General features: G+C 22.9%; 1 protein-coding gene across 4 annotated transcripts in view; it reads left to right on the top strand.

The window, feature by feature from the left end:
* The window catches only part of LOC127283486 (hepatocyte nuclear factor 6), an 85661-nt gene that overhangs the window by 47191 nt on the left and 24840 nt on the right, over window positions 1-13630 (top strand). For 2 of the 4 annotated variants that reach the window (XM_051308414.1, XM_051308413.1), the window contains one exon: window positions 5678-5750. The exons of the other annotated variants lie outside the window; for them this stretch is intronic. In XM_051308414.1, the coding sequence (XP_051164371.1) occupies window positions 5678-5750 (73 nt within the window). The remainder of the gene's footprint in view (window positions 1-5677; window positions 5751-13630) is intronic. 4 annotated transcript variants of the gene reach the window in all.

Below are 13630 nucleotides of genomic sequence, written 5' to 3'. Positions count from 1 at the left end.
TCTCTCTTTCAGTTTGGTATTTTGCAAATTATAACAAAGTCAGTAACTGTCTATTCTCTCTATATGGCAAAGGGGAGAAAAAAAAAAAATAAAAGAAAGGGCTTATAAAAGTTCATTTTTCCTCTTTCCTGGTTTTGAATTGAAAGAGAAATATATATATGTTATTGGCCAGGTTTTTTCCTTTTGAATCGCCGGGCAGAGGCGGTGGGGGAGGAGCCCCCTTCAATAAATGTTGTGGACAGGTTAACGAATCATCAAAAGCTCAAAACTCGCTATCGATATTATAGTATATAGAAGTTTACATTCGACTTTAGCTTTTAATTTCCTATATCAAAGACTGCGCATATAAACTTCGAATTTAGATTTTTGTTCCTTTTCTTTTTACAATTACTATTGTTAGAAATTTTTTTTTTTTGTATAAATAAACAGTTATTAAATACAGTAAAGTGAAAATATTTTTTAAAAAATATTTAATGAATATTAAAATTTTTTTTTAAATATTAAAAAATATTTTCACAGAAAAAAACGCTGGATAAATTTTTTTTTGCGGGTAATTACAGGGTGTCTACTAGTCCTGGAAGTCCTGGAAATGTTCTGCACGAAAAAAAAGAAAAAGTAATTTTTACTACTTTCATAGTAAAATTGGAACTGTCCGAAGTTTCTGCGCATCTCTGGCAACTTTTACTCAAAAAATAGTAAAATTTACTATTTTTGTAATAATTTTTACTATTTCTGGAGTAAATTTTACTATTTCTGAAGCAAATTTTACTATTTTTGGAGTAAAAGTTGCCAGAGATGCGCAGAAACTTCGGACAGATCCCATTTTACTATGAAAGTAGTAAAAATTACTTTTTCTTTTTTTCCGTGTGGAAATGTCCTGGAATTTGAAAAAATGTCTTGGAATGTCTTTGAAAGTCCTGGAATTTTAATTTTTGTCCTTGAATTTTTTATATTTTGCTTTTAAATTTTCAAAAATTTCTAATTTTGTCAATCAAGTTAAAAAAAAATTCATTAAATAAGTAAAATGAACATTTACTTAAGGAATTAATTAATTTTTTAATAATTTCTAAAAACAATAGTTAAACTAAAAATTTTTTGTATTCCTTAAAGTCATCCAATTTAATGTCTTGGAAAAAGTAAGAAATTTGTCCTGGGAAGTCCTGGAAAAGTCCTGGAATTTTAATTCAGATTTTTAGTAGACACCCTGGTAATTTTAACTAATGCTAATTCACATAGACGGTGGCGCCCTCAACTAGGATAAAATTTGTTGCAATTAATATTTTTATACCGATTTTGGGGTAAAATAGTATATTATGTGGCAAGCACGTAAAGTAGTACTTTTTAGGTGAGGATGTAATTTTCAGTACGAGCTGTCGTTAGTGCGACGTAGGTGAGACGAAGGCGAGCTGTAGGTGAGATGAAGACGAGCCGAAGGCGAGTCGAGTCGAGCCGAAAGCGAGCCGAGTCGAACCGAAGTCGCACAGACAGCGAGTATTGAAATCATCCGAACCTAAAAATTACTACGTGCGAGCCACATACGCTATTTTTTTCGCCATTGTTATGAAAAAGTGAAACAATTTTAAAGAAAAAAAATAATAAAAATTGATAAATAAAATAAAAGCAAAAAAAAAAATTATGCAAAAATTAACAACTGCCTAAAAAAGACTTTATAGGGCAGTTTACTGCCTAAAAAAGACTTTATACGGCAGTTTGCTGCCTAAAAAAGTCTTTTTTAGGCAGTTGGCCCAAACTGCCTTAAAAAGTGCTACTTTATCTGCCCAAAACAGGCACAAAAAAGACACTTTTTCATGTCAATGGCGAAAAAATTCTACTTTTTTTGTGTTTAAAAAATATTAAAAAAAAATATTTAAAAAATATATTAAAAAATAATATAAAAAATGAAAAGAGAAAATAAAATGTAATAATAGTGTAGTGTATAAATATGACTTTATCTGAACAAGAAACAAATATTTTTTATTGCCAAAGAAATAAAATTCTATTCTATTCTAATATAAAAAAAAAATAATACAAAAAATAATATTAAAAAATATTGCAGATTAAATTAGTAAAAATAAATAGATTTTAAAAAAAAATTAAAGTTTTTATATTTATTATAATAAAATAATAATAATAATAATAAAAATAATAATAATAATAATAATAATAATAATAATAATAATAATAATAATAATACATAACAGTAATAAATAATAATTATTTATACATAAGTGGATTATTATTATATATATTATTATATTTATCGAAATAAAAAAATGATTTATTTTCGCAATGGCATCAAATTTTGCGAAGAACATATTAGGAACAATAACAAAAAAATATTGAGAAAAGATGAAATATTTTTATATTTGATTTTAATGATTATTTTTTTTACTGATTTTTTTTTAAATATATTAGATATATATATATATAACTATATATATTGAAATATTGACATTTCAGAAATATGCATCTGTCTATAATAATAGAATAACAACTTGGACATTTTCGCAATTGAACCAATTATGTAAATGCATTTTGTAATTTCTGATTATAGAATTGAATAATTATTATTGGTAAAACGCATTGACAATCTATCAATCGTAATTATATATATATAAAAAAAAAAAATTATATCCTATAATAATATTGTTATATATTTAAAATATTTTTTGCATTTGAAATTTGTGCGGAGCGTATATTTCCCCCATATTTATATATATTTACTATTAACCCTTTTCAGGTAACGAGTATTTTAGAATAAAAAAAAGTTCCTTTTTTTTATATTAATTTAAAATTAATAATAATTTTAAGTCTATAGAAAAAATGCTCGGCGTGGAAAGAGTTGGTATTGCACTTTTCTTTTTTTAACTGTCTATAATAACAAGTCTCAAAAGTGTCTGAAAATTTTTATTTACAAAAAGGATCTCTGTGACCGAATTCAATATATCCTTTCTTTTTAGCTTTCATCAGTTATTATTTATTTTTTTTTTTTTGCAATCAATCATTGAAGGAATATCTTTTTTTTTGTATAATAATAAGTCGAACGTTGTTGATTAAATATAAATTGTTTTTTTTTGGAAAAAAAGTCATTTTTCTTATAAATTAAGAAAATTTTTTTTTTTTGGGAAAAAAAGACAAATATATATATATGATTAGCAACGTTTTATTCTTTATATATATAAGATAGAATATGAAAAGCGCATCGCAGCTATATACTACTACTATGCCAAGAGAAACCGAGTCCAGAAACTGCTTGACTTTATCGAATAATATTTCCAGAGTAGAAGCGTTTTATCCTCTCATATTTAAATGATGAATATAACAAGATTGGCATTAATAGAATCGCAAGTTCGTTTCGGTACTCAAAGCAGATTTTAGAAACAGAAAATATATAACGAAAAAAAAAGAGTTTTTATAATCGTGCGCTTTTCAAAATTAAGCGCCAAAAAAAAAATTGATTTTTTGTTTTACAAATTTTATTGTAATTTATTCTGTTTGCCTATTGAAACCGAAACGAAGCGAAAAAAAAACAAAACAATGAAGAAGCACCGAATGCGGATTAGAAAAAAAAAAAATAAATGTATAACGAAAACCCATTATTTGATATACCTAATCTCATATATGTCTCTGTTAATTTCGTTTCGAATTTAGAGTGGACTCTATTCGTAGTTGGCACCCGGGTAAGAGGTAAAAAAAAAAAAAAAATCAGGGTCTTAAATATATTAAGGCTCTGGCTATGGCCAACGTTTCGATATATCGCTGTTATAATGATTCTTTTTTTGCCCCACTTTTTTTTTGTTTGTTCCTTAAACCCTTTTTTTAAATACATTTTTGTGTATTTTTCATGTTGGCACGTTTTTTAAAATTAAATTTTTGTCTTATTGTATTTTTACTATAACAAAAGAAAAATGTATTTCAATTAAAAAATGAATATTTATTTGAATAATAAAAATAATTTTGGAATTATAATATTAAAATAAAGAATAAAATCGTATTTTTTTTCCGCTAAAAAATTTTATTTAGAATTTGTATTATTTTTGGCAGAAATTTTTTTTTTTTGTTACATTCACTGAAAAAAAAATTTATTTGATTCAAATACTTCAAATTATTTGAAAAATATTTAATTGGTTGAAAATACTTTTTATTTGGATCAAAAAAATATGTATTTGATTCAAATAACTTGAATTAATTGAATCGCATTTATTTGAACCAAATAAATCGTATTTGGTTCAATTAAATAATTAATTGAATTGAATAAATGAATTTATTTAATATAAATAATGAGTTACTTGAAACTATTCATTCATTTATTTCACTCAAATATTTCGTTTATTTGATATACAAATAAAAAGTATTTGACACAATAAATTTATGTAATTGATTCAAATAAACTGAATTATTTAATACAAATAATTCGTTATTTAATCCTAATACACTATTTTATCAAGACAAATAAAAAAATATTTTAATCTTACATTTTATGAAAATAAATTTTATGTATTTGGATCAAATAAAATAATAATTGCCGCAATTAAAGAGGTTTTAGTGTCAATTAAAACAATTACTTATAACAAATGATCGAATATTTGATTTAAGAAAATTTTTAGTTGTTTTAAGAAAAATATTTTATTAATGCAAATAAATATTTATTTGAATCAAAAAACATGCAGTATTGAATGAAATAACTTTCATAATTGATTCAAATAATTATTTATTAGCTTTGAATATTCCATTTATTTGATTTGAATATTTTGTATTTGATTCAAATAACTATTTATTTGATACGATAAAATAAAATACTTAGATTTAGTAAATGTGTATTTGATTCAAATACATATTTTATTGGATAATAGACAAATAAATGATTTATTTGGATCAAATACTTTTTATTTGATCCAAATAAATTTTTTTTTCAGTGTTGTTACAATATATAATTTTTTAATTATTAAAATTCAAAATGTTTTGTTTTTTAATTTTCTATTTTTTTTTTTTTATTTATAAAATTGAAAAATATTTAAAGAACCAATTTATTTTCTTTCTTTTTTATTTTCTATTGTTTTTTTTTTTTTTATTTATAAAAATGAAAAATATTTAAAGAACCAATTTATTTTATTTATTTATTTTTCTATTGTTTTTTTTTTTTTTTTATTTATAAAAATGAAAAATATTTAAAGAACCAATTTATTTTATTTATTTATTTTTCTATTGTTTTTTTTTATTTATTTAAAAGATTAAATAAATATAAAAAAGTATTTTAGGAAAAAATTGAAATTAAAAATTTTATTTGTCAAAAATACAAATACCAATTCGAATTTTCCACGTGCCAACATGCGAATTTTTCATCCCTGAAAAAAAAATCAATTTACAAGGTGGTACGTTGAATTCCAATAAAGTTTATCTCGAAAAAAAAAAAATACTTTTCGACTCTATTCAATTTTTTTGGAAATAATTTTCAAAATAAAAAGAATTTTTTTTTTAAAGGAATAACAACGCACACATTGGATTGATTTAATATCGATTATTTTTTTGTTAAAATAAAAAATATTGTATTTTTTTGAAAAAAAAATCCTGCAAAAAACCCATCAGTCGACGGTGACTCAAGTTTCTCTCTCTCTTTCTCTCACTCTCTCGAAGTCCGTCGGTTGTTTTGACCCTTCCAATGTGTTTTGCATTGCAGACTGCCAGATGCGCAATGTTAACGTGAGATCAGTCAACTCTAAAAGAAGGAAAACACCCTCCTCTTCCTGCTTGTGAGTCTCTCAGTTTCGGTGTTCGTAAATAATAATAATTTCCAACCATTACTTTTTTTTTTTGTTACTTAATAAATATTGTTGTAATAATACATAATACCGAGATATGATACGTATATTGTTTATATAAAACCCGACCTATATTATATACTCTATTATATATCTGTTATATACATGCCGGTTAATTTTTTATTTATTTTTTTTGCCTTTGCATCTCGTCACGGTCCGTTCTTTTTTTTTTTCGTTATTCTATGATTGTTAAATATAGTTTAATTAATTGACTGATTGATGAATGGATCGATCGACTCTCGTGCATATATATATTTTTATATATATATATTTCCTATTGTATTTTCTTTTTTTTCTATTTTTTTTTTTTTTTTTTTTTTTTTTTGCGTTTCCCCTTTACTGGTATCGTTGTATACGTCTAGCTTTTTTTCAATTCTATGCGGTTAAACTGCTCTGCTGCTATTGCGCTCCTCTATTTTTTTTTAAATCTCTCCTCCGGATCCCCTCCCCCCACCACCCTTAAAAAAAATCCACCGGTCTTGCAAATTTGATTATTATTTTGAATTAATTATTTCAGTAATTTGAATTTTATTTTTTTGGAAGAAGGATTAATTTTTTTTTTCAAAGAATTTGAAACGGAAAAAAAAATCTTTGGAACAACGATATGTTTCTCTACATTGAAAAAGAAATTTATTTGATTCAAATACTCGATTGGCTATTATCAAATAACACTGAACAAAAAGGTTTGGTATTAACAACCAAACATTTGGTTGGTATTTAAGCAACCAAAATTTTTTTTTTGTTGAATCAACGAAATTTTGGTTGTCCCAATCAAACTTTAGTTAGGACAACAAAAATCCTTTTTTTCTAATTTTAGTTGTGTCAAACAAATTTTTATGGAGACAATTAAAATTTGGTTGTGTCAAACAAATTTTGATTGAGACAATTAAAATTTTGTTGATTCAACAAAAAAAAATTTGGTTTAAATACCAACCAAACGTTTGGTTGTCAATACCAAACCTCTTTTTTTCAGTGAAATATTTACTTGAACCAAATAATTTTTATTTGAATTAAATATAAATTGTATTTGAACCAATAATTTTTGTATTTGAAACAAATACCATTTAATTGTCTCAAATAATAATTATTTGATACAAATAAATATTTAGTTGATAATAGTCGAGTATTTGAACCAAATAAATTTTTTTTTTTCAGTGTAGAATAGCGAAAACTTTTGTTGCTTTAATGAAACTTATCTCTGTTCCAGTAAAATTTATCACTGTTTTAGGTGAAAATTTTTTTCCGTTTATTTAATACAAAAGAATGTTGCATTGAAAAAAAATTTTACCTGAAACGAAAAAACATTTTGCTATAGTAGCAAAAGTTTTACTTGTTTCAATTAAATCTTTCGCTATTTTAGCGAAATTTTTTGCTTTTTCATGTAAATTTTTTTTTCCGTGTGATATATTATTTACTAATTAATTATTAATTAATAATAATGAATAATTATTAATAATATAAAAATATTGTATATTATTATTAATAATTATTATTAATTAATAATATTTATTAGTAATTAATATTAAATAATAATTTAAAAAATTTTTTTTTTTATTAATTTACCTAATTTTTCTTAAATTATTTAAGAAAAAAAAAATCTTTGTTTCCAAAGTATTTTATTTTTATTCTCCTTTTTAGTTGATTATTGATTAACGATTTTCTTGAATATAGTTCTATTTTCTAGTCTCTTAGAGGTGGAGGAACTAATTTCTAAAGATGGACTGATGAGAATCTTTATTGATTCATTTAAACTATTAATTATTCGTTTAAAGGTTCAATCACCTATAAAGAATTTATTTTTGTCATTTCTTGTTCTTGCATTTTTTTTTTCTTTTTTTTTTTAATACAGGAAACATTTCTTTGTGAAATTTTTTTAAAAATTTTAGTAAATCAGGAATTAAATATTTATATTTCTTTTATTATTCAATTTTTACTTCCTCGAGTAGATAAAATCATTTTTTTTTTCATTTTATTTTATGAATACTGAAATTTTTAATTCAAGATAAAAAAAATCAGCAGTAGATTGAAGTTTGAAATATAATATGCAAAATGTCATTTAAAATTGATTATAATTTTTTCTCCCATGCTATATAATTTTTCTTTTCTTAAATGTGGTATGAATGTTTATAATATCGATAATCGAGCGCCTTTTTTTTTCCAAAAATAAACCCCCCGCCTTTGAGTGCCTGTCCTAATTTCATATACACATAATTTCGTTTTAATCTCACAATATATATTGTCATTAAAAAACGGTTCTTTATTTAATACTATATATATTTCATTATAATTTCAATACACACTATCGTGGGTAAAAAAACAAAATCGTTTTTACTATTTTTATAATTATTTTATTAAATGTACTTTTCAGTTGATAGAAAAAGAAATATTTGACATCTAAAACAAAATTTTTAAATATTTAATAATTTATTTCTTATTAGGAAAAAAAAAATACTACTTTCGCGATGGAAAATCACTTTATTTTTTGTTTATTCTTGTCGTTCCTTAATTCATTAATTGATGGAAAAAAAAATTTGATAATTATAATAATAGTAATAGTAATAATAATAATGATAATAATAATTATAATAAAATGGTGTATATAAATAATTGGAAATTTTTTTTAATTCTTCGTATACTTTATAAATAGTATTAATTATTTAATTTATAAAAAAATGCAGGTAAAAAATTTCTATTTAGAAAAATGTCATCGATTTTCAGCAGTTTTTTCAAATTTTTTTCGGTGTAATATTTCAAAAAAAAAAAAGAAAGAAAAAATGAAAAAAAAATCTGTCGAAATGTAACACAGACGTACGCTGTCGATCATTTCGTCGGACCAAAAAAAAAAAATTCAAAAAATTATTGAATGATTTATTATTTTAAGATGAAACATCAGTTGTGATCAAAAAGATTGATGTTAAACGATTGTAGGCCTCAATCATTGGACATCATCATTTGATACACAACGATGTAATAATCTTTCTATTAATAAAAAAAATTATTAAAAATTTTTTTGTCAACAAAAATATTTTCGTGAAAATAAAAAATTTAAGAAACACAAAAATCATTCAATATTTTAAAGAAAAAAAAAATTATAAAGAAAAAAAAAATTGTAAAATATTTCTTAAAGCAGTTTTTAATTTTTTGATAAAAAAAAAATTTTTAAATTGAAAAAAAAATAAACAAATAGCCGATAAACTGTCGTATTTTATTATCGATGGTTTATCAGTTTATTAATCATTAGAAATGATGAAATAATTTGGTCGAGATACAGATAAATTATTCCACAATCCATAATGGAGGGTTGCTAACTGACCCGCTTCTAAGGGACTCGAACTGCAGAAAATCGATGACATGGTTGTTTCAAACTGAGCTATCGGATTGTAAGTTACTAAAGACAAAAAAAAAGAAATTATATATATATATATATCACTGGATCTGCTTTAAATTATATCATCAAAGATGACATCCCAATTAATCTTTAATTAAACTCTTATTATTTTTTTTCATTTTTAAATAAAAACTTTCTTCAAAATTTTTTTCCTTTTTTAAAGAATTTTTTTAATTTCTCATTTAGGAAATTAAAATTTCCGTTTATTTTTCATAAAAAAATATTTTTTTTTCTAAAGTTAAAAAAGCAAATCCAGAGTAAAATATAATTTTTTGGGGGCAAAAAAAAAAAAAACTGAATTAGGAACGACAAACGAGCGATAAAATGATAGCACATATTTGCGTTGCGTTTTTGTATCCTCTGATTTGTACGTCAATCAGCTCAAAAGACAAGAACAAATATATCCCATTGCACGTTCGCTGTAACCCGTAGGAAAAGTATGCATATATATATATATATGTATAAATATATGCAAATATGAATATACATATATATATATTATGGTCTCTTTTTTTATCACTCGCATATATATTTTTTGCTGCTGCTTCTTATATACGTAAGCTTTAGATTGAACCAAAAAAAAAAGTACATTTAAAAAAAAAAATTACATGCTAAGAAACTACTCATAATATATACAAGCGCAAAACAAGTGACATTTTAACGGAGGCATTTTATTGAGAAGCTATACTCGAGTCGCTCTATTACTGAAGAGTCTCATAATCAAGTTACTATTTTGAAAAAAAAAAATGCGAATTTCGACGAAACATATTTTTTAAATTCTTTTTTTTTAAATTGATTTTTTTAAAATAAAGGGTTAAAAAATTATGTCTTTTTCTCTCTTTCAAAACAGAAATAAAAACTAGAAATTGAATTTGTTTAAAAAAAGATTTAATTTAATTATTTAATTCAAATAAAAATTCACAAATAATTTTTGGTTTTTGCTAAACAAAATATTTATAATTTTGTATTTTTTTAATTTTTTTTTTTAACCTGTTTACACACTCAGAGAAATAGTATATTTATCTCAGAGTCTACTAATTCATTTATTTGTTGTAAATATATTTTATTTGATTTGAATAAAAAATTTATTTAAACTAAAGAAAAATTTATTTATGACAAATAAAAAATTTATTTAAACTAAAGAAAAATTTATTTATGACAAATAAAATTTTTATTTACATCAAATAAATAAGTTAGTAGGCCCTGAGACAAATATACGTTTATTTAATTCAAATATATTTTATTTGATTCAAATAAATCATTTTTTTGAGTGTACTGAAAAATAAAATAATTCAAACATAAATAAATAAGCAAAAAAAAAATTTTTTTTTTTATTAAATTCAAATAAATTAAAATTTTTTGAAACATTTTCTTTGTTTATGTAATTTTTAAACTACACTCAGAGAAATGGTATATTTGTCTCCGAGACTACTAACTCATTTATTTGTTGCAAATATATTTTATTTCATTGAAATAAAAAATTTATTTAAGTCAAAGAAAAATTTATTTCTTACAAATAAAATTTTTATTTACGCCAAATAAATAAGTTATTAGGCTCTGAGACAAATATACGTTTATTTAACTCAAATATATTTTATTTGGTTCAAATAAATCATTTCTCTGGGTGTAGCTAGTATGTAAAATTGTTTTAACAAATTGAAACTATTTAATAATTAATTATATATATATATAGTTAATTATAAAAAAAATAATTTTTTAAATTTCTTCAATTTCTACTTCTAGTATTACCTTTTATAATAATTTTACATCTAAGATTAATACAGATTTGTTTTTCTCTTTCGAAAAAAAAAAAAATTGAAAAATAATATTCTGGCTAATGAGGTATAAATTATTATTTTGTACAATATACACTCGTTAATAAAACATGAAAGAGATCAAATCGAACTGAAATGTGTGTAGAGAAATTTTGGGTGATATATGGAAAAAGAATTATATTTCTTCTTCTCTTTCAAAAAAAAAAAAATTTTTTTCAACTATATTCGCGAGGTACAACTCTTTCCACTATTCTCACTAAAATCTCTTTGACGTTGCGCTTCGGCTAAGGTCCGTCATTGTCAAAGACATTGAAAAAAAAAAAAAAAAAAAATTATAATTATTATTATTATTATCATATTCTCAGGTTATTGTGACGATGCGTGACTTACTCCGGACCGTCTTACTACCAAGTAGACACACTCTAAATTCGAAACTTTAGCGAATCAGATGATAACGGGGAAAATTTCAACAAAAATTGTTATTATTTTTATTATTATTATTATCATTATTATATAAAGAACCGAATTTTTAGTAATTTTTATTTTCTGTTTTTTTTATATCACCAGAAATGTAGGTGGTATTCTGGTAGGTATGTCCCCTTCCTGTATTTTGGTCCGGACTTAGGACGGACCTATTTTTTGTAAAATATATTTTTTTCTTTTTTTTTAAATTGATTAAACTTTCCAGGAATATTACAATTGTTTATTAATTCCTGAGAAAAAAAAAGATCAGCTCCAGAATACGACCTACCCTCTGGAGTCATTTAGACAAAAAGGTCACAAAAAAAAAAAAAATTGTCTTCCACTGTAGAATTTTTGTGATTTTAAAATGTATTCATTATTTTTTTTTTACTTTTCAATTTTTAAAAGAAAAATTTTAATTAGTTTTTGTAATATTTTATAATTTATAATATATTTTATAGAAATTGCTCGAATGTTTTTTTGTTGAATCTATATTAAGAAGAATTAATTAAAAATTCAATGAATTTGGATTGTCTGCTCAAGAAAAAAAAGAAAAAAAAAATTTACCCGATTTTCTAACCGTGAGGGGGAATAAAAAGTGAAACATCAAAATGTCACATGTTCAACTAAAACAAATTCAGTGTAATTTTATTATTCATTATATTGATCAATTTGAATAAAGGTGTTTTTTTAAAGTACATGAGCTAAAAATTTCACATCAATGACAGACGTGTTATTTTTTCAAAAAAAAAAAAAAAAATTCTAATTTTGATCATGTGAAAAATTGTTCCTTTTTTTAATTCTTTGATTGAATAATTAATTTTGTTTTTAAAAAGATTTTTCTATTTTTTAAAAAAAACCTTTTTTATTATTTATTTATTAATAGGCCCTTTCGTACAAAGTACAATTATTTATTTATTAATAGGCCCTTTCGTACAAAGTACAATTATTTATTTATTTAGAAAACATAAACATAAAATAATTATACATTTTTTATTTTATTTTATTTAATAAATTGAAGAAATAAATCATTTATTTTTATAAATTTTTTTTTTTTTTTTTTGCAAAAATTTGTTTTTTAAATAAAAAAATTATTTTCAAAGTTCGAGAAAAAAAAAATGAAAACATTTTTATTTTTCTCAGTGGAAGACAGTGATTTATATATTATATATGTAAAATATATATTTATGTATATTATTTTTAAATATATAAAATATGTATTTTTATATATATATATATTGATAACACCCATTGCTGATGTATTTCAAGTCCCGTGTCTAGACATTAAATAATCGTGTATTATTTAATAAAAATTGAAATAAATAAATTTTATCAATTTTTTTTTTTTTGCAATTTTACAAAATGTAATAATATAACTGTGATTGAGAGAGGATGAAAAAAAAGAATATACGATTAATTTATTATTAATTTACTATATTTCGAAATCACTACTTTTTTCCTTTTTTTGTTATAAAAGTAAAATTAATAATTGAGTTACTATATAGAGTAAAAATTAGAATTTTTTTTTTTTTTTTTTCTCTCAACAATTGGCTGGAAAAATTAATGAAATCGATCTATATGTCAGAAGTTATTTATGCAGAAGCCGATAACGGGATTACGTCGCATTAATTTTCCCCCGCGTACAAGTGTGGGACGCCTTGCGGGTCATTAAGAATGATCATTGTTAATTACGACGACGATTCTGTGCTTCTCATTATATATTCATGACGTTTGAATCTGTCCCGCGATTAAATGTACGATATCGAGATTGATATGTATATATATATATATTATAAATTTTACAAATCGATATAGAATTTTCTATCTGAGAAAATATCTTCGATAATGTGAGTGTATATATATATATATCGAATCTTGAAATACATTGGCGGTGGAGATTTATAAAAAAAAATTTCCTTTTTGTCTAAATGACCAAAAAAAATGATAATTATAATTGTTATTATTATTATATTGCTAGAAAGGGACTTAGTGAGAGATAAAAGCAAAAAGAGGGGGATGGTACGGTCGCACGGTCATATTATATAAAGAGATCATTTCTCAATAAAACGCCACCGGGCCTAGTAGTTGCATGTCCAACATACTGAAGATGACTCTACATTGAAAAAAAAAAATAAATAATAAATATAAATGAGAAAATTACCCTTTTTAAATACGTCTTCGTTTCA

Source organism: Leptopilina boulardi, unplaced genomic scaffold (assembly GCF_019393585.1).
Source record: "Leptopilina boulardi isolate dan_hultmark-lab unplaced genomic scaffold, ZJU_Lbou_2.1 LbouV2_31, whole genome shotgun sequence".
Classification (NCBI taxonomy): domain Eukaryota; kingdom Metazoa; phylum Arthropoda; class Insecta; order Hymenoptera; family Figitidae; genus Leptopilina; species Leptopilina boulardi.
Note: the sequence above shows the minus strand (reverse complement) of the source record. Positions and strands in the feature narration are given on the sequence as shown.